At 65.5% G+C, this 20,912-nt stretch overlaps 2 protein-coding genes across 2 annotated transcripts; both read left to right on the top strand.

Annotated features, from left to right (window-relative positions):
* The first annotated feature begins 4,104 nt into the window (after positions 1-4,104).
* On the top strand, positions 4,105-5,723 carry SRXN1 (sulfiredoxin 1). Its single transcript, XM_019510012.1, has 2 exons — positions 4,105-4,408; positions 5,278-5,723. The coding sequence occupies exons 1-2, from the start codon at positions 4,256-4,258 to the stop codon at positions 5,479-5,481; spliced, it is 357 nt and encodes a 118-aa protein (XP_019365557.1). The 5' UTR covers positions 4,105-4,255; the 3' UTR covers positions 5,482-5,723.
* A 5,667-nt stretch (positions 5,724-11,390) lies between these two features.
* On the top strand, positions 11,391-15,563 carry TCF15 (transcription factor 15 (basic helix-loop-helix)). Its single transcript, XM_019510011.1, has 2 exons — positions 11,391-12,727; positions 15,079-15,563. Exons 1-2 carry the CDS (start codon positions 12,251-12,253, stop codon positions 15,151-15,153), a joined length of 552 nt encoding a protein of 183 aa, XP_019365556.1. The 5' UTR covers positions 11,391-12,250; the 3' UTR covers positions 15,154-15,563.
* The last annotated feature ends 5,349 nt before the right edge of the window (positions 15,564-20,912 follow it).

Below are 20,912 nucleotides of genomic sequence, written 5' to 3'. Positions count from 1 at the left end.
CATGCTGAAGGCCGAGCCAGATGGGCCCACACCCTGGAAAGGCCTCGCTCAGAGCCCCCGGCATGCAATGCCCAGGGCCCTCGGCGCCCTCTCGATGCAGACAGACTGGGCTGACGGGGCTAGAACGGGTCCCCCCGTTACCTCTTCCCACCCCAGAGACGGAGTCTCCGCCAGCCGGAGTCGGGGAGAGGAGGGAGTCCTGGGGTTGCTACTGTGAAGTCTGGGGGTGGGGGGAAGGGGCTATTTAAATGCTCTTATTTATATTATTTATAATTTATGCTGTTTAACTATTTATTTGCCAAGACACAAGGGGCAGCGCTGGGTCCCAGGGCTTCTCCATATGGGTCCCCAGGGGAGCGTTCAAAGCTGCTGGCACAGCCACCAGTCCCAGGGCAAGCTGGGGGAGGGCCGGCAGGGCAATGACTTTGCTGCCCAGGACACAGGGCATGGAGGCATCCCCCGACCAGAGCCGCGAAGCTCAGCTGGGGTCCCGCGCCCCTGCTCCGACGCTGGGCTGCGTGGCTCATGAGCGGGTGAGTCAGGGCAAAGCTATTCTCCCTCGTCTTCCTCCCTGCCCCTCGCCACGGCAGGAACAAAGCAGCTGTTTCTATGCAACTTTCCAAGGGGAGAATGAGCGATGCTGTTTCCACGTGCTCCGGGCCCTGCGTGCGCTGGCCATGGGGAGGGCCCTGCCTCCTCCTGGCATGCCCAGCTGCTCCTGCCACAGGTGCCCACCACCACAGAGCTTCCTGTTTCCTACCTCAGCCCCCTCCCTGGATAGCAGTGACTGCACAGTTCGTGCTGGAGGGCGCTGGCCCCAGAGGCCAGGGCGCCTCGCTCGCAGTGGGGATGCATGGTGCAGCTCTCAGCTCTACCCCAGAGCAGGGAGGCGCACCTGTATCTTCAGCTGCCCTCCTGGCATGCACTCTGGTCCTCAGCGTGCACGTCTCACCCACGCTCCCCTCGTCCACTCTTCCCCAGGCATCCTGCCTCGCCCTGTGACAGGCTCCACATCCCAGTGCCATCATTCACCCATGCACCTTCCCTTACCAGAGGTGCAACTTCCTAGGCACAGTCCTTCTTGCTGCCATGTGTGGATGCCTGAGTGTACAACCATGCACGCACATGCAGAGGTGAACGGCTTCATGCTTCCTCCTCCTCCAGGGGTGCAACCTCACGGGTGCCTCCTGCTCTGGGCACATGTATGCACATGTGTGTTACAAGCGCTGCATTCTCCTTGCCCGCACACATCCATTGTGCAAAGCTGTCCATGCACCTGGACTCATGCACACACACACCACACGTGCCATGCAACACAGTGTGTTCTCCCTCTGCCCCTGTCCCTGTGCTATCCCCCTCATCCTAAGCAAAACTCATCATCCTCTGGGGGCAGGAGTTGGACCTCCCTGTAGCCAGCTCTCCCTGCCGCTTGCCCTGGGGACAGCAAGGGCGCCCTGGGGCCCTGCTCCATGTTTATATTGTAAATAGGATCTCCTACAGCAATAATTTTCTGTGCATGATTGATTTTTCTGCCAGGTTTTGTATTGGACACATCACAGCCAGACAAGTCTACTGAGAGCCGGCCACCTGCAGTATTACTTGTAATGCCATTCAGGGATATTAAAGGGGCTTCTGCCACTCGTCCCCACGTCTCCGGAGATCTGTGCCGCTGGCTTTGGGGAGGTCACAGCCGGAGCTGGAAAAGCTGGGAGCACGGTGTGATGCTCCCACCACAAGCCCTGTGGTGCCCCGTCCTTGAACCCTCTGCACAACTGCGAGGACAGGGGTGTTGCTCTGAAAACGTGTGTGAAAATAATCCCTGAGCCAATCTCGTCTACACTGGGGAGATGCCTTTGTCACACACCTGCTGGGGCCACTTGGTGGAAATACTGCCATTGCTGATGGTTTTTGTGCAGGAAAAAGAGGAAATTAAACATCCTCTCTCCGCGCGTGCTGCAATACAGACCGACCGCCTGTTATGAGATTAGCTGCATGCACAAGCCAAAAACCTATGCGCCGATCAGGCCACCGTGGCCACCCCCCCAGGGGCTCAGAAACAAACACAAGTAGACCCAGGAGACTGTGCCCATCTGTCTGGGTGCCCAGCTCTGTTCACACGTCGCCTGCCTCTAGCAAGAGCCTGGGGCTTGTCACAGCACAGCGGAGCCCTGGTCCCTCTGGCCCGACAGCTGCCGTTGTCTAGCACTTCGGGGAAAGGTGTCACCTCCCCATAAGGCTCCGGGATGGCCTCTCCCTCCCCTTTCATCCTCCGTGAGCCCCGAATGCAACTGGAGTGCAGGGTGCTGAGCAGCTCGAGGCTGCTCTGGCCCAGGCATTTAAGGAGGGGAGCAAGTGGGAAGCCTCAGCCCCAAACCTCTGCTCTGTCCCCCCCTCTTGCTCCTAGGCTCCCTCACTAGCTACTTTCCTGGGCGTACCGGGGCAGAGTCCCGCTTGCCCCGGGGGCTTTTGTCACCGGTGCCCCTGGCTCTGAATGATTCTGCGAGCAGCCACCCCAAGAAGGGCATGCAGCAGCAAGCAATGGACTCATATTAAAAGCACCCTGCTCATTAAAGGCCAAGAGCCGCAGCAGAGCGCTGGCCTGATGGGAGAGGGAAGTGAAGGCTGAAATCAGAGCCCCGCGGGGAGAAAACGCCCCCTCCCCAGGAAGGCCTTGCCAGACGTGCAGGAGGCAGGCCCCAAAGCCAAGCGGTCCAGCTGCCACAGCTTTCCCACTCACTCCATCCCCGGCCGCTAGACTGGGATAACCCGCGGTACCAACCTTTGAAGCCAGCACGTGGCAGCTGCATGGAGTAGACACGCTGACGTAGGACAGGTCCATCCGTGGGTGCGAAACGAGAGACCAAGGCTGCAACTCCACATTAGGACTTCCCAGGCCTCGAAGTGCTGGAAGCTGGAAGGGAAGATGGGCTGGAAATGGGTCAGTCTGGATAAATGAACATCCCCTTAATCTGGCGAGATACAGGGTGCTGGGTTAGATATGCCAGAAGAGAAGCTCTCACGTGTGTCATTCCAGACATCAGATAAATGACCGATAGTCACTAAATACCTAGCTAAGCCTTTGCAAAACTCATCTCCGTGATTGCCCCCTGCCCGTGGGGTTGCACACCTACCCCAAAACACCCTAACTGGGAAGCGGTGAAGGTCTGAGTTGGCAGGCGAGTCACTGCACGGCTGAGATGTGTGCTAAGCCTGGGTCTGGTGAACCTGTGCCCGAGCGGCTCTCAGGCATCCCCATATCCAGATCCAGGATTTAGCCCAGCCCCAGCAAAGCTGGTGAGAGGCTTCCAGCTCCAGAAGTAGTCACTGCAGCGGGTGGGGTGAGTGCACTAGTCTCTTCCGGGATAGAGCCGTCCTTGCAATGGAGCTGGTGCAGCCTGGCCTCCAGACGGGTACAACCGCGTATTGGCAAGGCTCGGCTCGCCTCGGCTCGGCTGCCAGGTGCACGAGAAGTGCAGCCCTCCTCCGCGCTGCAGAAACCAGCCCCAGAGCTCATCAGTTCCCATTTGTCCCAGTTGCCAGGTGTGATTGTGGCCGTTTGCCCAGCTGCAGGGTGAGGGGGCCAAGAGGACAGGCCTGCTGGGAACAACAACACACCACGGGAGGGCTGGGAAGAGGGCCTGGGTTTGGCTCCAATGGTGCCACCTGCCTCCTTTCATTCCCATGGGCACACCTCCTTTGCTACCAGCCCCTGGTCAGGATCAGTCATGCCAGGGCAACGTCCCCACGCCGGCAGCCAAGGAAGGCAAGGTCTGTTGTGGGGCACACACGGGCTCCCCTACACACCACAGAAGGCAGGTGGGGTGGCAGGGGCTGATCACGGGGCTTTAAGGAGTGGGTAGGGCAGCTCTGGCCTGCCGCAGGTGGTTGTCCTGGAGGTACCAGCTGCCGCAGGAAGGAAGGAAGTTGCGGAGTCCCGGCGCTGGGCACAGATCCAGCAGTGCCAGGCACAGGGCCGCAGCACAAACATGGTCCCGCTGGCTCAAACTGCCTGGATTAGGGAGGGGGATCAGGGCAGGGGATCCCCCCCCAGCCTGCGCCTCCCGGCCTGGATCCACAGTTTCTCTCCACCCCCGGGCAGGGCCGGCCCGCCTTGTGCAAGGCTGGTTGTGCTGCATCACGCTGAGTCTGTCCCCAGGAAGCTCACGCCCAGATTCCAGGCCCGGGCAGGGCAGGCGGGGCCGCAGCTGAGCGGGTGTCCAGCACTCCTTCCCTGCAGCCGCCGGGCACGGCGGGCATGGGGAGCCAGGCGGGTGAGGGGCCGGGAGGCTGCAGCATCCACTCCGCCGGCATCCCCGCGGTGCACAGCGTCCCCATGAGCGTCCTCATCCGGCCCCTGCCGCCCGTGCTGGACCCGGGCAAGGTGCAGAGCCTGATGCGAACCATCCAGGTAAAGCCGGGGCGGACTGCGGGGCTGGGGAGACCTGGGGTCAGGGCGGCTGTCCCCTCTCCGTGCCTCAGCTGTCCCTAGGGAGGGAAATGGGCCCAGCGATCCCGCCCAGGGCTGGGGGCAGGATGGCAAGAGGCTGGCTGTCAGCTGTCTTGGGTGGTTTCCTCCGCTTCCTGCCTCAGCTTTCCCCATCTGTGAAAAGGGCTTGGGACAGGATGGCAAAGCTGTTGGTTGCCCGGGGTGGCCTTCTCTGCTCTGTACCTCAGCTTTTCCCATCTGTGAAATGGGCTCAGGACAGGATGGCAAGGACAACCTGTTGTCCTGGGCATCTGTCCCCAGTCCCTGCCTCTGCTTTCTCCATCTGTGAAATGGCCCCAGTGACCCTGTCTGGGACTTAGGGCAAGATGGCAAGGGCTGCTTGTTGTCCTGGGCATCTTTCCCAACTCCTCACCTCAGCTTTCCCCATCTGTGAAATGGCCCCAGTGATTCCATCCAGAGCTTGGGGCAGCAAGGGCTGCCCATTGTCGTGGGCCCTTTCCCTTTTCCTTGCTTCAGTTTTCCCCATTTTTGAAATGGGCACAGTGACCCTGTCCCGGGTTCAGGGCAGGACTGCGAGGGCTATTGGCCGTCCTGCAATGCCAAGCATGGGGGCACGCTGGGAGGTGCTAAGCATGGCCCCCTGGGACTGGGGGCCCCGGGGTCGTGCTGCACTGTTATACTGCTCCAGCCTCTCCAGCAAGTCTGCCGCTGCGTGCGGCGCCAGCCCCTCCACATGGCCCATGGCGCAGGGCGGATGTGCCCAGGTGCTGGGCATGCAGGGTGCCTGGGTGACCCCCCGCATCAAGTCCTTGGTCTCTGTGCCCCCCCAGGAGGACCCCGACAAGGTGCCCCCCATCGACGTCCTCTGGATCACAGGCAGGCAGGGTGGGGACTACTTTTACTCCTTTGGGGGCTGCCACCGCCACGCCGCCTACCAGCAGCTGGGTAGGGAGACCATCCCCGCCAAAATCGTCCGCTCCACCCTCCGCGACCTCCGCACCTACCTCGGCTCCTCCACCCCCGAGCTGCAGTAGGGCCCTTGGACCCCCCCGCCGCGGGCACTGACAGCCGGACCTGCCGTGCGCCACCAGCCCTGGCGATGCCTTGTGCCCCCGCCTGCCTGGCTGAGGCCACAAAGAGGCCGCCCTGCTCGGCCCCCACGAAGGAAGGAGCCTCCAGGGACCAGGCAGTCCGTAACGGGCAGGGGAGAGGGGTGATGCTTTTTAATGCCAGGGCTTTGTGTGTCTGTATAATAATAAAGCCAGTCTGGGTTCTGAGTGCCAAGGGGTGGTTGTGTGTGCAGTGTGCAGGGAGCATGTGTAAGTGTGCAGCCTCACACCTACAGCAGCAGGCACATGCCAGCCGCCCGCAACTCTGCAGCAGAGTCCAGACAAAAGGAGGGGCAAAGCCAGGTGGGGTTGCCCGCACCGGAGGGGCACACAGGGCTGCACACATGTAGCCATGTCCGGAGAGGTGCAGGACACGGGGCCATGCATGCGTGGCCGTGTCCGGAGAGGTGCAGGCCGGCGGGGAGCAGCCAGCAGGTGGCATCCTCATCCTGCTTGGGGCGGTCTGTCTGTCCAGAGCTGGATCTGTCCTTCTGGGGCTGGGGGTGGGAGGGATCGCTTTCCTCACGCCCCTCCAGGGCAGTGGATCCCCTGTGGTACCCAGTGCCCTTCGGGATCCTCCAGCCCCGTCCATGCTCCCGTCTCTGCAGTCTGAAGCACTGCCCCGAGCTCGCTAAGGAGCAGGTCCGAGGCTGGGTGTTGCTTCCCCCCTAACAACCTGTTGCACCCCTGGGACAAGCTCAGTGCAGCTGCAATCTGGTGCATCTCTGGAAGGCTTCACCTTCCTCTCTCCGGCAAACCCAGCGAACATCAGGGGCTTCTGCCGGCCAGTGGTTTCCTTCTGCTGCTCTGAAATGCAGCAGTGGGGGCCCCTTCGGCAGGTGCAGTAGTGCCTGGGTGACCCAGGGGCCCGGGGCTCCTGCCAGGCTCCTATGCAAGGGCAGGAAGCTGCTCAGGCCCATCGCAGTGGCTCACCCGCACTCGCACCGTGAGTCAACGGCAAGACCAGCGCCACGTGTCCCAATGCCCTGCTCCTGCCATCGGCCACGCTCCTCCCTGCCTGGGTCCTGGCTGGAGACCTGAGATGACCCGAGCGTTGCACTGGGCAATGCCTCAGTTACGTGGAGCTGCCCGGGAGAGAGCGTGGTCCGTCCGTCTGTCTCCACCTCTCCTAAACCGAGTGTGCACTGCACTGCGCGACCGAGAAGGGCCTGAGACCCCCCCGCCCGGCTGTGCCGCCTGCCTCGTGGCCCTTCCTGCCAGCAGCAAGGCCGGGTGCCCAGCGCCTGAGCGAACCCCCGCCGGTTGCAAGCAGCAGATTGCTTGTGAGCCATTTCCGCCACAGCCTGCGAAGAGGAAGGGAAGGGAAGAGAAGGGCCTGGGGCCGGGCGGGGGCTGCCGAGCCCTTGTGCATCTGCAAGGGAAGGAGCCGAGTGTCAGCGTGCCGGCCGCCGGCGTTGCATGAAAGCAGCCCCCGCCTGCAGGAACTGGCCGCGTGGCCCTGGCAGCTGCTCCCACGGGGGCTGTGAAGCTGGCTGAAGAATCGTGGCGTGCTAAAAAGTTTCCTCTTGCCGGGGAAGGGAGGGAAGGAGGTTGCAGCTCCAGGGGTGCCTGCAAAGGGGGCAGCTTTCAAAGGCATCCTCCAAGCTGCCCACCTCCCCGCCCATGGCACTGCACCTGGCACTGCAGGGCAATCAGTTTCACTCCAGACACCCGGAGCTCCCAGCCTCCCCCTGCACATGCACCTGGCCCATTTCACAGCTAGGTAAAACTGAGGCAGGGAGCAGGTAAAGCTGTCCAGAACAACCACGAACCTCCGAGGCTGCTGCATCTCATGGCTGGGGTTGTCACTCGGGGAGCAGGGTGCAGTGCCCCCGGGCAGTCTCCAGCTCCCTGCCCAATGCAGGCACCTCCCGGCGCTTCCTGCTCCCTGCACAGCGAGCCCCGCGGGACCTGCTCTTCCCTGCTTCCATCTTCCTCTGTAAACAGAACCCGGATGCGCCCGAGCCGGCCCCGGCTCCCCGGCGCGCCGGATCTCAGCCTCTCGCTCGTGGATCCAGAGAGGAGCAAGTCACGGCTCAGGGAAGGAAGGGGCCAGGGCAGGGCGGCAGGGCACGGTGGTCCCCGCAGCCGGGACCCCCTTCCTCGTGCTCGGAAGGAGTCACGAGGCAGCAGGGAGGGCCTGCGAGCGAGGGAAGGGCTGGGCTGGCATCCTCCGGGCAGGCTGGAGCAGGACGGGACCCAGCACATGGCTGCCCATCCCGCCCCTCGCCCGGATGTCCCCGGAGCCAGCTCTGGTTATGTATCTGTGTTTGCTCCGTCTGTGTGTCTGTCTCTCCACCTGTCCCCCTCGCCTCCTTCTCTCTGCCTGACCTGCGAGGCCTCCGGCGCGGCAGACTGACAAACGACCTCAGCTGCCTCCAATCCATTCGTTCCAGCGCAGGAACAAAGGCTCTTTGTGGGACTCGCGCTCTCTTCATCTCGCCTGGCTCGTGAGGCTTCCCCGCTCCGGAACTGGGGCAGACTCCCCCGCGCGACAGGCGTGTAATGCGTTCCAGGCTCCCGCGATGCGCCGTGGCGGCCCTCGCGGCCCGGCAGGTAGGAGGCCGGGGCACAGCCCGGCCTCGTGGCGCTGGCCGGCGAGGGGAGAGGTGCGGACGGTGGTCTTGCGCTGGAAGCTGCCCGTGGGGGGCCCTTCACCAAGGAGAGGGATGCTCCTGCCCTGGGCCTGCCCGCAGCATCCCAGAGCCGTAGCAGAGTCTGCATGAGCTCCATCCTTCCTGGATGCCCTGGAAAGCCCACACCCCCCTGCTGTGTCTTGGGGCACAGAGGAGAAGGGGCCAGGGCCAGGTGCCCCCAGGCCCAGTGCTCTGGGATGTCAGGAACAACATGCGGGGAGGTCACGTGCACCCCGGCAGCTGTCCAGAGACGCATGGTGCGAGCTGGGGCCCGGCTGAGACGGAGGGACATGGAGCCCAGCTCCACCGTGGTAGCCAGGCCCCGGAGCCAGCCGGCGTCACGCCAGCCCCGGCCAGCTGACCCGCTCGCGCAGACCCCGCGCCTCTTCCCGTGGCGGGGTCCGGTTTCCAGTTGAAAGGAGGCCGCTGGTGGATCGCGTTCCTGCCAAAGCACGTGAAGCACCTGATGGTTCCCGACACGCTGTCCATTCCTGGGAGGCTTGGGGCATCTGGCACGGCCTGATCTGGAGGGCATGGGTGAGCTGGTCCGTTCCCCCGCCGGGCCTCGCGTCCCCCGGCTCCATGCCTCTTCTGCACGGAGCCACAAGCGATCCCCACTGAGTGCGTGCCTCAGTCTCTGCTGCGGAAAGTGGATCTAGCACTCGTGGGGCGCTGTCCTCTGCCTCTGCCAACACCCCAGGACCCCCAGCCCTCCCCACCCATGTGCTGTGAACCAGCATCCTTAGCCCCTGGACAGGGGGGTTACATAGGAGCAAGGTCTGGATTGATCCTAACCACAGAGAAGCCATCAGTAGCACCCCAGCCACTCCAGCCCCGTGGCCGTGGTGCCCTGCAGGAGCCAGCACCTTCCGTGGAGCCAGCCGTGCCACCCTGCATGCAGCCTGTCCAGAGCATGGCCCTGTGCAGAGACAGCCCCTGCCCCGCTGCAGGGTTAATATCGCTCGCCTTTGGAGAGGGAGACCCCGGGGGCAAGCCAGGCCTGCGACCCTGCCCACCAGGCCAGGGACACGGGGCAGAGGGGGCTGCTTGGAAGGGCCGCGGGGTCAGGCCGGCCGTGTCCTGGGGCCACACGTGCCCCGGCTGCGTCTGGAACCCATTTGCCGCGGCTGGCAGCGGTGTTTTCCCAGCAGGAATGTGATGGGCCCCCCGAGGTGGGGATGGCCGCGCGGCCCCTCCGGGCCATCTGCTCCCTGTTTGTTTACCTACGCCGCAGTATCACGGCCCGGAAAAACACTCCTCGAAGGGGCACAGAGTGGGGCCTTGCCCTGGAGAGGCCAGCGCAGGGAGAGGGGATCCTGACCCCGGCTTTGCAGCCTCCGTGGAGACCCCTGCATCCAGGACCCGTCCTGCGTCCGGTTCACATGCCGGCTATGGTGCATCTGGCACTGCCGGCGCCGTCTCAGCGCAGCTCTTCCTCGCAGTCCCGCTCCAAGGGATGGGTGACTTGCCCAGGGACCCCCAGGGGGCTGGTGGCAGAGGCAGGCAAGGGACTGGAAGCCCTGACTTGCCTTACCCCAGACTCACGGTCTGCTCACATCCCTCTGGCATCGCTTCCCTCCCCCTGGCTCTGTAAGCTGCGTGGGGCAGGGGGTCTCCTCCAGCGCAGTGGGGTCCCTGCTCCTGGCTGGGTGTCTTGGGTGGTGCTGGAGCCCGGGGGGGTGGCTCATGCATGCTTCTCCCCTTGCACCCCCCTGCACCTGCCTTGCTCCACTGCGGTCCCCAGTACGCTGGGTGCCAGGGCAGCCCTGCACACCATGCACGGTCCGGCTGGGAGGGTTTTTCCTGCGCCACGAGGCTCCCTCTCCTCCTCCGCCGTCAGCTGGCCTCCATGTGCTGCCTGACAGCTGCACCTGAGTACACAGTCCCTGCCCATCCGTCTTGCCGCCTGTCAGGGGCTGGGGGCTGTTCCAGCCCAGCCAAATCACACCCCAGCAGGGGGGCCAGCATGGAAGAGCCCCCTGCCCGGGGAGGGGAGGGGGGAAGAAAAGCTGCGCTCCGAGCTCGGGAAGGCCTGGGACACGGGCTGGTACGTCTCCGCATGGAGCCGTCATCTCCGAGGGCCCTCCCAGCCCTCCGTCTGTCCATCACGCCCGGGGCCGGGGCCGGGGCCGGGGCCGGGGCCGCGCATTGAGTCCGGCCTTCTGTCATCGCTGTGCTTCAGCCGCCCCTGGTCTGTGCGAACAATGGAGCAGCCGTGCACGTGCCTGGGCAGCTCCTGCTAGGAGCCATCGAGGTCTCCACAGTGCTTTTTGCTTTCCCCAGCCCGGCCTGCCTTGGGGGGTGCCTGCCGCCCCCCCCGCCCTGGGGCTGTCTCCCCCCCACGCCCACAGCCTTTCTTTGCTAGATCCACAGGTAAAGCGCAGCCCTGGATTCGCACGCAGCCCTCGAGCCAGGGCCGCTGCTCCAGCCCAGGCAGGGGCCACCAAAGGGCAGGGGGATGTGGGCACTGCTAGGGGACATCGGGTGGAGGGGGAGCGCTGGACACCTGCCTGGATGATGGCGACTTTGGAAGGGGGCTGCCAGGCCAGGAGCTGAGGGGTCAGGCTGGCACAGAGGGGTGCACCGCGGGCCTGCCACCCCAGAGCCTGGAGAGGTTGCAGGGTCCCTGGAGCTGCCAGGCATCCCTGCCGCCCTTGGGGCTCTCTGGGCCTGCTCCCCCTGCAAAGCCGCATCCTGTTTCCTCCCCGCCGCATCGCTGGGGCTGGAGGCTCTTTGGGGCAGAGACTGCTCGGCTCTGGGATTCCCTCTGCTTCCCCCCGCCCCTCTCCGGCAGCCTCAGGCCGTGCCCTTGTGCAGGGAAGGGGCAGTGGGGGTCTGTACCAGGCGCCGCTCTCGGCCTCTTTGCTTAAGCTGCCTCCACAGCTTGCCCCGCGGCGCTCCCGGATCCCCACGCTCGGCCTCGGGCCACGGGGGAAGGACGAGCAGGAAGCCTCGGGCTGCTTTCCTTGGCTGGCTTCCCCTCCTGCCGGCGCTCTCTGGGGCACGCGGCGCGGGGAGCGGGAGGGGCAGCAGGGACCAGGGGCCGAGACAGCGAGAGTGCACGAGCCGCGCGGCTCTCCAGTGGGAGGGGAAATCTCTCGGCTATAACTCACCGGCGCAGGAAGCTGGCGGTGGGCAAAACTCCCCATGCGCCGGGGGTCAGAGCCGCGGGGCCTAGCCCCAGATGGAGGCCTCGGCCCCTGGGAAAACTCCTGCGGGTCAAGGCTCCCGCTCTCCTTGCAGGAAGAGACGTGATTTTTCCACTGCCGGCACACACCTTCCTCCCGGAAACGCTCCGGGCCAGGCAGGCGGCAGCCCCGCTCCGGGGCAGCGTGCGACGGGCAGGGCTTTCCACCGCAGGGCTCGCGGGGCGCGGAGGAGCCACTCGCCTCGGCGCTGCGTGCCCCGTGGGCTCGCTGCAAAGGGCCCGGGCTGGGGGGGGCCTCGGTCCCAGTCCATCCCCACTGCGGCACGGAGCCTCCTGCTTCGCCGTGCCCCCAGTATCCGGGCCTGGGGACGGAGGGGCTCTAAACGGAGCCGGACAGCTCGCCGCTGCAGGGCACCAGGCCGATGGACCCCCAGCAAGCCCCAGGAAGAGGGAGCAGAGCACGGGTCTGGCTGCGTGCGCCCCATCTGGACGGCGGCCGCCCCACGGGGCCGTGTTTGCAAGGGGTCTGCGCTGCCCGCGTGGCCCCGCTCCCCCCTTGCCCCCGGGCAGAGGGGTCGGAGACATCTCCCTGCACCCGCAGCCGCTAGCTTTAAATTCTGGGGGCCGGGGCAGCACGGCAGCCCCATTGGCTGGCCGCGAGTCAGCTCCCGGCCCCAGCCCCTCCCCGGACTTATATACAGAGCCTGCTGCGAGTCCCCCAGAGCGAAGGTACCACCCTCTCTGGCCGTGCTCGGAGCAGCTGGGAAGACGTCAGGACCTGCTGAGAAGCCCAGGCGTGGGCAGGGCTGGAGGTGGGGGGTCCCCAGCGCGCCGGGGGGGCGCTGAGACCCACAGCTCCCAGCCTGGGCCGCGCCGAGCGGGGGCCGGGGGCCGGCCGGGGGTCCCTGCCATGGCTTTCGCCATGCTGAGACCCGTGGCGGCACACGTGCTGTACCCCGACCTCAGCCTGCTGTCGGAGGACGAGGAGAACCGCAGCGAGAGCGACGCGTCCGACCAGTCCTACGGCGCCTATGAGGGCCTGGAGCCCCACGGGAAGGGGGCCCGCAAGCCGGGGCCGCTGGTGCTGGTGAAGCAGCGGCAGGCGGCCAACGCGCGGGAGAGGGACCGGACCCAGAGCGTCAACACGGCCTTCACGGCCCTGCGCACCCTGATCCCCACCGAGCCCGTGGACCGGAAGCTGTCCAAGATCGAGACCCTCCGCCTGGCCTCCAGCTACATCTCCCACCTGGCCAACGTGCTGCTGCTGGGCGAGGGCTGCGAGGACGGGCAGCCCTGCTTCAGTGCCATCTACGGCGCCAAGGGCGAGCTGGAGGGCAAGCAGCCCCGCAGCATCTGCACCTTTTGCCTCAGCAACCAGAGGAAAGGGGTGAGTCCCCGTCGTCGTCCCCCACCCGCCAGGGAAGGAGACTGCAGGGCTGTCGCTGCAGGGCCGGTGCCAGGGCGAGGGGAGCATCAGCGGGGCACGCTCGGCTGCCTGGGACGGGTCGAGGCAGGGCAGGGGGACAGGGCCACGCTGCATGCACGTGAGCCCAGCGAGAGCCTGGGGTAGGAGCGAGGGCCGGCCGGAGCATTAGCAGCTCTTGCCCCAGGCTCTTGCCGGCCAGCCGCGCAGACCCAGTATAACCATGCAGAAGCCAAGGGCGGAAAGGGTGGGTCTCTGCACTCACCTGGGTGCCACGGCATAGCCTGTCCGGCTGGTCACAGAAGCGGGATGCCCGCATGCCGCCCCTCAGCTGCTCCTGTCTGACCTTCCCCCCAGGTTGCTGGTGCGGTCACCGACAGCTGCCTCGGGACCGGCGTGTTTTGCTTCACACGCAGTTAACTGCACGGTGGGGGAGAGACAGAGGGTTGGTGGCGTGCCCCCCACCTCCCTCCTCTGCAAGCCAGTGTCTCTAAACCCGGAGGGCAGCAGGGCTGCAGGGGTGGCATCCAGGCAGACCTCAGCCTCGGTCCTGGGGTTTGTCTCTACTTCTGGGGTCTCTTGGATGCCTGGAAACGCACAGCTGGGTCCCTGGGGTGGATGGAGGGTTGCGGGGGAGCTGAGCAGACAGACCCGGAAGAGCCAGCAGCCCCTGCAGCCAGATGTTCGAGCCAGACACACACACGCCCCGCTCCTGCATCACATAGCGTGTGCTGTTTGCATGAGCTGGGTGCATGCTCAGACCAGACACAGGCCTGAGGTCCAGCCAGGGACCTCAGCTGAGTCTGAGTCCGGACCCCAGACCCTGAGGCTGTGCCCCCGAGTGTGGGGCTCCAGGCTCATCTCCAAGCCCGGAGCGAGTGGGCAGCACGGGGGGCAGGCCTGGGCAGAGCCTCCCCCAGAGGAAGGGGCTAGAGGGGCTTGTGCTCCCACCCCTAGCCAGGCTGAACCCCCCGCCCTGACCCCCGCCCCATGCGCCAGCCAGGAGGTTACCGGCTCTGCCTGGGGTGGGGAGCGCAGAGCAGGAGCCCCAACGTCCCGAGGGGCCCTGGGCTGCAGCCCCTCGTCCAGGTTTCATCTGCAGGAGGGTGGGAGAAATGCAGAGAGGTGCAAGCACTCACCCTGTTGTCCTCCAGGACAGGCCACCGTGGGGCTGGGGCTGGATGTAGGGGCAGCGTCTCCCAGGATCTACCCCATCCCCTCCAGGCCCCTGTACCTGGAGGGACTCCCCTGGCAGCCCCTGCTTCACCCCCTGGATGAGGCAGGCCCACGCTGCTGCCCGAGACCTTCCCTGTTCCCCTGGGCTTTAACCCTCTCTGTTCGCCCCTCTCCTCTCCCATCCCTCCCCTCTCAGCTCCCTCCTGGGGTTTGGAGCGGTCTAAGATGAGAGGCTGACAGCCAAGCCCCCCTTGCCCCCACGTCCGGAGGCAGCAGTGGCCCCTCACTGCTGGGCACTTTGCTCGAGGGGGGCAGGAGCCAGGTGCAGCCACCTGCACCCACGGGGCGCCCACTCCTGTTGGGGACGGCTCTGAACATCCCCAGCGAGGAAGCCTCCGCGCTGTCCCAGAGGAGAAGATCTAGGGGTGGGAAAGGGCCAGCCCCAGCACGCGGCCCCGTGCGTCTCTGTGGTCAGCATCCTGAGCCCTCTGGAGCTTTGTGGTGACAGCGATGGGAAACAGGTGCTGCGGCCGATGGCCCATGGCCATGCCCTGGAGACCTGGGCTCCAGCCCCAGCTTGGGCGACAGGTGGAAGCAGCTGTGCCCCTGTGGGCACAGCCACGGGGCTCTGTGCTCCCATGGTCTGGGGCAGCTCAGGGAGGCTGGATGGGCTGAGCTGGGGGAAGCTCAAAGGAGACGAAGTGCAGAGGAGGAGGGTGGAAGGAGGGACACGGCAGCGGGGAAACCCTGTCCCCCAGCTCCCAGCTCAAGGCCTAGCCCGGTCCCGCGGCCGGGGGGAGCAGTGGGCCGATGCTCAGGCCCTGGGGCAGGAGGCTCTGCCCGCCTTGCTGGAGACCTGCCTCCCCGTGCTCTGGACGGGAGATGCCTTGGGCCAGGTCTGGGGCAGCTTCATAGCCACGGGGCAGGACGGGGAAGGGGGAAAGGCGGGGGAGCAGGCATCACGGCTGGGGGGCCTGGGTGGGACATGGGCCTGGGCTCTCGTCAGCAGGTTGTTGCAAGCCGATGGGGGGGCCTTGCTTAGTCCCCCTGCCCCGGCCGGCGCTGCCCCTCTGCTCCGGGGCCGCGGATGTGCCCTGCCCCATGCCCCCCATCACTCGCTTCCCCTACCTTCCCTGCAGGGCAGCCGGCGGGAGCTCGGGGGCAACTGCCTGAAGGTGCGAGGGGTGACGCCCGTGCGGGTGCCGCGGAGATGAGACGGGGCCCGACACGGCAGCCCGGCGGGCCGAAGCCCAGGACACACAAGCGCCGCACTCCGGAGTGGGGGGAAGGCGCCAGCGCCCCCCCGGGCCCCCGGAGAAGACGAGGCCATGTGGCATGAGGGGCTGCTCGCTGGACTGTAGGGACACAGAGGGCTGGGGCTGCTCGGCTTGGACTTGAGGGCAGGACCCGATCCTGTACCATCCCCGGCGGACAGCGGGCGCCCCGGCGACGCCAGGACCCCCTGCCCCCGGGGGGTGCCAGCCCGGCGGCTGGGCTCCGAGGCGCAGGGGAGCTCTCCCCGGGCCGTGGCGCGGAGACGGCGAGAGAGCAGGGTCTTGCCGGGCTGGCCACCGCGAGTCGTCGTATTCAGCAGGTTTGAAAATAAAGCTATTTTTGGATCAGCCGGCGGGTCTGCTCTGGCCCCAAAACCCGTCTTGCACCCAGCCCTGGGGAGGGGCCGCGGGGGCTGGAAGGGAGCAGAGGGGGCTCAGGGCCACTCTAATGCATTTCCCAGCTCCTCAGTGCAGCCCAGGCCGCGGGCTGGACCTGAGGCCATCCACAGAGGGAGTTTGCCCCAGCCTGGACAGTCCCGTGGCTTTAGCTGCTGCTGCAAGGATCACCTGCCGCCCCAGGCTCCAGGTGGGGGGGACCTGGGAGCCTCTCCCAGGCCCGTGTCATGCTTCCTTGAAATCCCCAGGGGCTAAATTCTCCCCCTCCCCAATTTCCCCTGCATGGCGTGGGTGCAAAGTTCCCCAGGCGCCCCCAGGACCTGCAGGTAACAGAGCACCTGGGCGTGCTATCGCCTGGGCTGCACGGGGACGTGGTGTGTCCCTGAGCACGGGCACAGCTGCAAGGCTTTTCGCCGGTGCTAGCGGCTTGCTGCTGGGCCTGGGATGGAGAGCCTGCTTCCACCCGGGGGGGTGGGAGCGAGGGGCTGTTCCCCCCCTCGCCTAGGGGACTGGCCATGCCAGCCTGCATAGCTGCACTGACTCCTTGCGTGGAGGAAGTCTTGAGAGCCCTGCCCGCCGTCTCCGCGGTGGTAACACAGCGGGGACCAAGCCTTAGCCCGTGCTCACGTGCTGCCCTGCATCAGCCTGTTGCATGGGCTCCGTTTAGCCTGGGATGGCCCCGGCAGGGCTGGGAAAGGTGCAAGGAGGCAAAGGGGACGCAGCTGTGGGGCAGGGCGCCTGGGGCCGGCCCCCCGTCCATACAGCAGAGGCTGCAGGACCCGCCAGCCGGGCCCAGCCCCAAGGCCGCGCTGGCTGGGCAGACAGGGATGCATCAGCCGGTGAGTCAGCCCCACGCCCCTGGGGCTTTCCTGGGGGCTGCAGAGCACTGCTTTTCCCAGGCCGGGAGAGGACAGCCCCGCAGGGCCTGGGAGACCGAGCACCGGGCAGGATGGAGGAGGCGGTATCTCCCCTTGCACGTGTGAGAGGCACCCTCAGATTCGAGGCGTCCCCCCGCGTGGTCCTGCTTTTTGCTTCATATCAGGGCTGTGGCTGTGCCCTGCGATGGGCCAGGCTGGGGGTCGGCGGGGAGGGGGAACCAGCAGCATCCCCAATGGCAGGAGCGAGGGCTGCTCCCCAGGGTGTGGGGTCCCCCCTCCATCCATCTGCCTCCCTCTCTCCCAGCTCCCTTCCCCCAGGGGTTGATTTATGTAGCTGACAGCGCGGCACAGCTGTGAGCCTGAGTCCCAGGCAGGGCCGGGGTGGGTGGGGAGCGGTTTGTTCTCAGCGTGTCTAATCTGTACCAGACCCCGGTAAACAGCCGTGAGATTCTCCAAACAGCCCTGGGACATGGGATCCCTGCCCCCGGGTTTATGGGAGGGCACGGGGAGGCCGGGGGGGCTCGCATCGGTAAACAACCGCAGCTAGACAACGTGCAGGGGGGTTTCCTTTGCAAGCCCTGCAGCACCCGGGCAGGCCAGAGGCGCGGAGGCCGAGGCGGTACTAGCATCTGGCTCCCGTTGCCGCTGTCCGTGCATTGGGCAAGGCCGCGCTTGCACGTAGCCGCCGGGAAGCGGGGACGGGGTGAAAGGGTACGGCAGGGCTGCGGCGGACGTGTCTGCACCGCTCACGCTCTCCGTAGGTGCCCAGGCCTTCGCCGCCGCGTCCCTTCCATCCCCGCGTCCCCGGGATGTGTCCCTCTGCCTCCCTCCTTCCCTCGCCCTGTCTTCCTGAGCTCGGACACCCTTGGAGCGGCTCTTGGCCGCTGCCTCTGAGACAGGAAGGTGTCCCCAAGTCTCAGGAAGGAAAAACACTCAGTGCTGAACCCACCGCAACCATCTCCGAGGGACTGGGGCTGGCGCGGCTCCAGGCCTGACATCACCTGGGAACTGGAAGCAGGACCGCAGCTGCGCTCGGCTCCTGTTATTTTTCTGTTTAGCTCGTGTTTTTTAAATGTTCTTTTTATAGCTCGCTTTTTCCCCTCTCCGTTCCCCTCCCAAATACTTCAGGCTCTCTGAGACTTCAGCGCGAAGGGCCAAAGCCTGAGGAATGCGGAGAGGCCGGACAGCGCGTTTCTTCCTTCCCAGGAGCCAACTCCCCTGTTGCATTGCACCGGGGGCGTCGAGGAAGCCAGGGCGGAGGGTCTCTCCCAGCAGGTTCAGGGGCTCGTCCCAGAGCCCAGGGTGCAGGTCGGCCCGGGGCATCCCCCACACAGGAGTTGGCAATGCCAGGCTGGGAGCCCTCCCTGCAGCCCCCCCCAAGGGTGCTAGGGCAGGGGCGGGAGCCCAGGCGCAACCGCGGGGCTAGGGGTGGGAGGGAGGGATGGAGCCATCCGGCCGCGGGAGGGATAACCGCAGGCCTCCGACTCCTACTCGCGGTTGGATGAGCAATTGGGCAAGTGCTCAGACCCCAGGGCAGGGGGTGAAAAGCCAACTCCTCATTTTTCTGCGGTGTCTGGGATTCAGAGGTTTTCCCCCTTGAACTGAAGGGTGCAAATTGGGAGGCGCTGCCAGGGGCATTAGAGAGCGGGAAGGTCTGAGCCCCTCTGTAGCCCAGACCTGCCCCGGACCGTGGTAACGGGGGCCCTGAGCCCTGTGTCAGCCCTGGCCGGCTGCGCACAAAGCAGCCCTGCCCCCTCCATCCTGGTCAGACACGTCACGGCCCCTCCCCGAGCAGAGCATCGCGGTCTGCCCCGGTGCCACGGACCCCGGGGGCTGAGCTGAGCGCCGGGGCCCCCAGCAAGAACCCCCTCCTGGGCAGCTCCCCGGGGCTGGGTGCTGCGAGCATGAAAGCTGGGGGGTGCAGCACTGGGGCAAGCCAGGAACTGCTTGGTGACCATGCCCCCAGCTGGGACAGCTGCTGTGGGAGGACGTCTGCCTCCGTCCACACACGGGAGTATGCCCGCGCCCGCACGGACAGCTTCTTATTGCCCACCCCAACGCCCGGAGCCCCTTGCTCCTCCGCGCTGGCCGCGCTCGTGCTCTCCGGCTGTTTGCTTCTCTCCGACTTCCTCCATTCCTCCTCTCTCTCCTCTCCATTCCCAGTAGGGACAGGGTGTGAAACGTACTGCGCGGGGTGAACAGCAGGTTAATCTCCGAACGGAGCTTCCCTCTGCAAACAATAAGACAATGCCCGGCCGGGGGCTGCCTGCGTAAACCGCCCGCCCGAAGGGAAGTTGTAATATTTGTATTTAGCAGGCAGTAAATTAGGAGAAACAAGGAGATAGGAGGCGTGCTCCTTCCAGCCCGTCCAGCGGGGACCCTTGGGGGGCCTGGCCTGAAGGTTGTCCAGATCAGCAGCTCGCCCCAGCGCGGGGCAAAGAGACCCTCGCAAGAGGCGGCCGCCCCATGTTGCCCCTCGTGCCACAGCTTGGAGCCTTGCTGCAGGCAGGGCCACACATCCGGGTAGACGGGGCTGTCGGGATAGACCCGGCTGTCTCTCCATTGGGCTCAGGGGTGGACTCCAGTGGGGGGAAGGAAAGCTGGAGAGGGACCCAGCCGCTGGCATGGGGCAAGGGAGCTGGCCAAGGAGCATGGCCGTGGATGGAGCAGGAAGGCTCTTGCCTCTCTGGAGCCGTGGAGCAGGGGATTGCTGCTCCTCCAGCATCAGCCCCCACTTTGCTGCCAGGCTGCAGCCCTGGCCCCTGCACAGCAGAGAGGAGAGAGGGTCCTGGTGCCCGGCTTTGCTGGGGTGGGGGGAAGAGGCAGGCCTGGCTTGTAGGGCCCCCTCTCGCCGGCAGGGTCAGGAACTCCAGCCTGGAGCTTCCTGCTGGTGTGCAGCCCCGGGAGCTCGCTGGGAGCCTCTGTGTTTCAGAGGAAGAGGAATGTTCCCGGGTGAACCAGAGCCAAGGGCTGCAGCTTGCATGCACATGCACACGCGCCAACACATGCACACGCAGGTGCACGTACGCACGCTCATTGACACGCATGTGCACACGCATGCAGCTGGAAGAGACGGACAGAAGCAGGAGGCAGTTCGTGGAAAGGGCGTGTGGCCCACCCCACATGCGAGGGCAGGGCCCAGGCTGGGGCACGGGTACAGCTCGCAGCTAACACAGCATGGGGGTGACAGGGCTCCCAGGATGTGCTGGCACGTGGATGGGGGGCAGGTCATTTCAGGGGGAACCTCTGCCAGCAGACAGGGCCCTGGCCCCTACCAAAGGGCTCTCGCCAGACGCTGCATTTGGGGACTGGGAGCAGTTACGGAAACCCGGGGGTCAGAGGATAAGACCCCCCTTCCTCTGTAGGGGAGCGGAGGAAGCACCAGCTTCAATTCCAGACATCTGCTGGGAGGAGCAGACAGCCAGGTCTGACCGCTCACGTAGGTCCCTAGCCCAAATGCAGGACCTCCATCGAACCCAGGAGGTGCACAGCCCCACTGGGGAAACGCCGTGTTGGACCTGGTGCTGGCCATGGGTAACGACGCCTTGTTGGCCTGGTGCGGGGGCTGCGGGTGCTCGACCATCTGGGCGACAGCGATCATCGCCTGCTGGGAGTCACCATCCAGCGCATGGTGGCAAAGGCCGGCAGCAAGGCAGCAGCCCTAGATTTCAGGAGGGCGGACTTCAGTGAGCTAAGGAGAGTAGTCGAGGAAGCACTGAGGTCCCGAGGGGAGGGGAGCCAGGTGTCCAAGGAGAGTGGACGATCCTCCAAGCCCAAAGGGAGGTAATCCCAACACGGATCAAAGGGGGCAGGAGGGCACACAAGCCCCCACGGCTCACTAAAAGCATCCGGGAACGTCTCCTAGCTAAAAGGAAAGCGCACACCTGATGGAAAGGAGGGGCCATCCCCAGGGAGGACTACACTGTGGTCACTTGGGGCTGCAGGTAGGTGGTCAGGAAGGCCAAGGCGGAGATGGGACTGGGACGAGCAACCCGGATCAAGGACAACAAGAAGTCCTTTTTTAAATACACAGGGGGCAAAAAGAAGGTACCGGGTAACGTGGGGCCCCTGCAGGACATGCTAGGAAATCTGGTCGTCACACCAGACGACAAAGCTAACCTATTTAATGACTTCTTTGCCTCCATTTTCCTGAGCAGGGACTGAATCAGCCCCACCGGGCCCCCCACAGGCCCCAGGGGAGGCGCACCCAGACCAAGGGTCAGGGAGGATCTAGTCAGGGAACGTCTGGAGGGACTGGAGGCATTTAAATCAGCGGGTCCGGACGATCTCCACCCCCGAGTGCTGAGGGAATTGGCTGCGGTCATTGCGGGACCCATTGCACGGCTGTACAAGCACGCGTGGTGCTCTGGTGTGGTGCCGGAGGACTGGAAGAGGCCACCGTGGTTCCCATCTTCAAAAAAGGGA

The sequence above is a fragment of the Gavialis gangeticus genome, unplaced genomic scaffold (assembly GCF_001723915.1).
Source record: "Gavialis gangeticus isolate Ggan-Ray unplaced genomic scaffold, GavGan_comp1, whole genome shotgun sequence".
In the NCBI taxonomy this organism is placed as follows: domain Eukaryota; kingdom Metazoa; phylum Chordata; order Crocodylia; family Gavialidae; genus Gavialis; species Gavialis gangeticus.
This window is presented reverse-complemented; position numbering and strand designations above follow the sequence as displayed.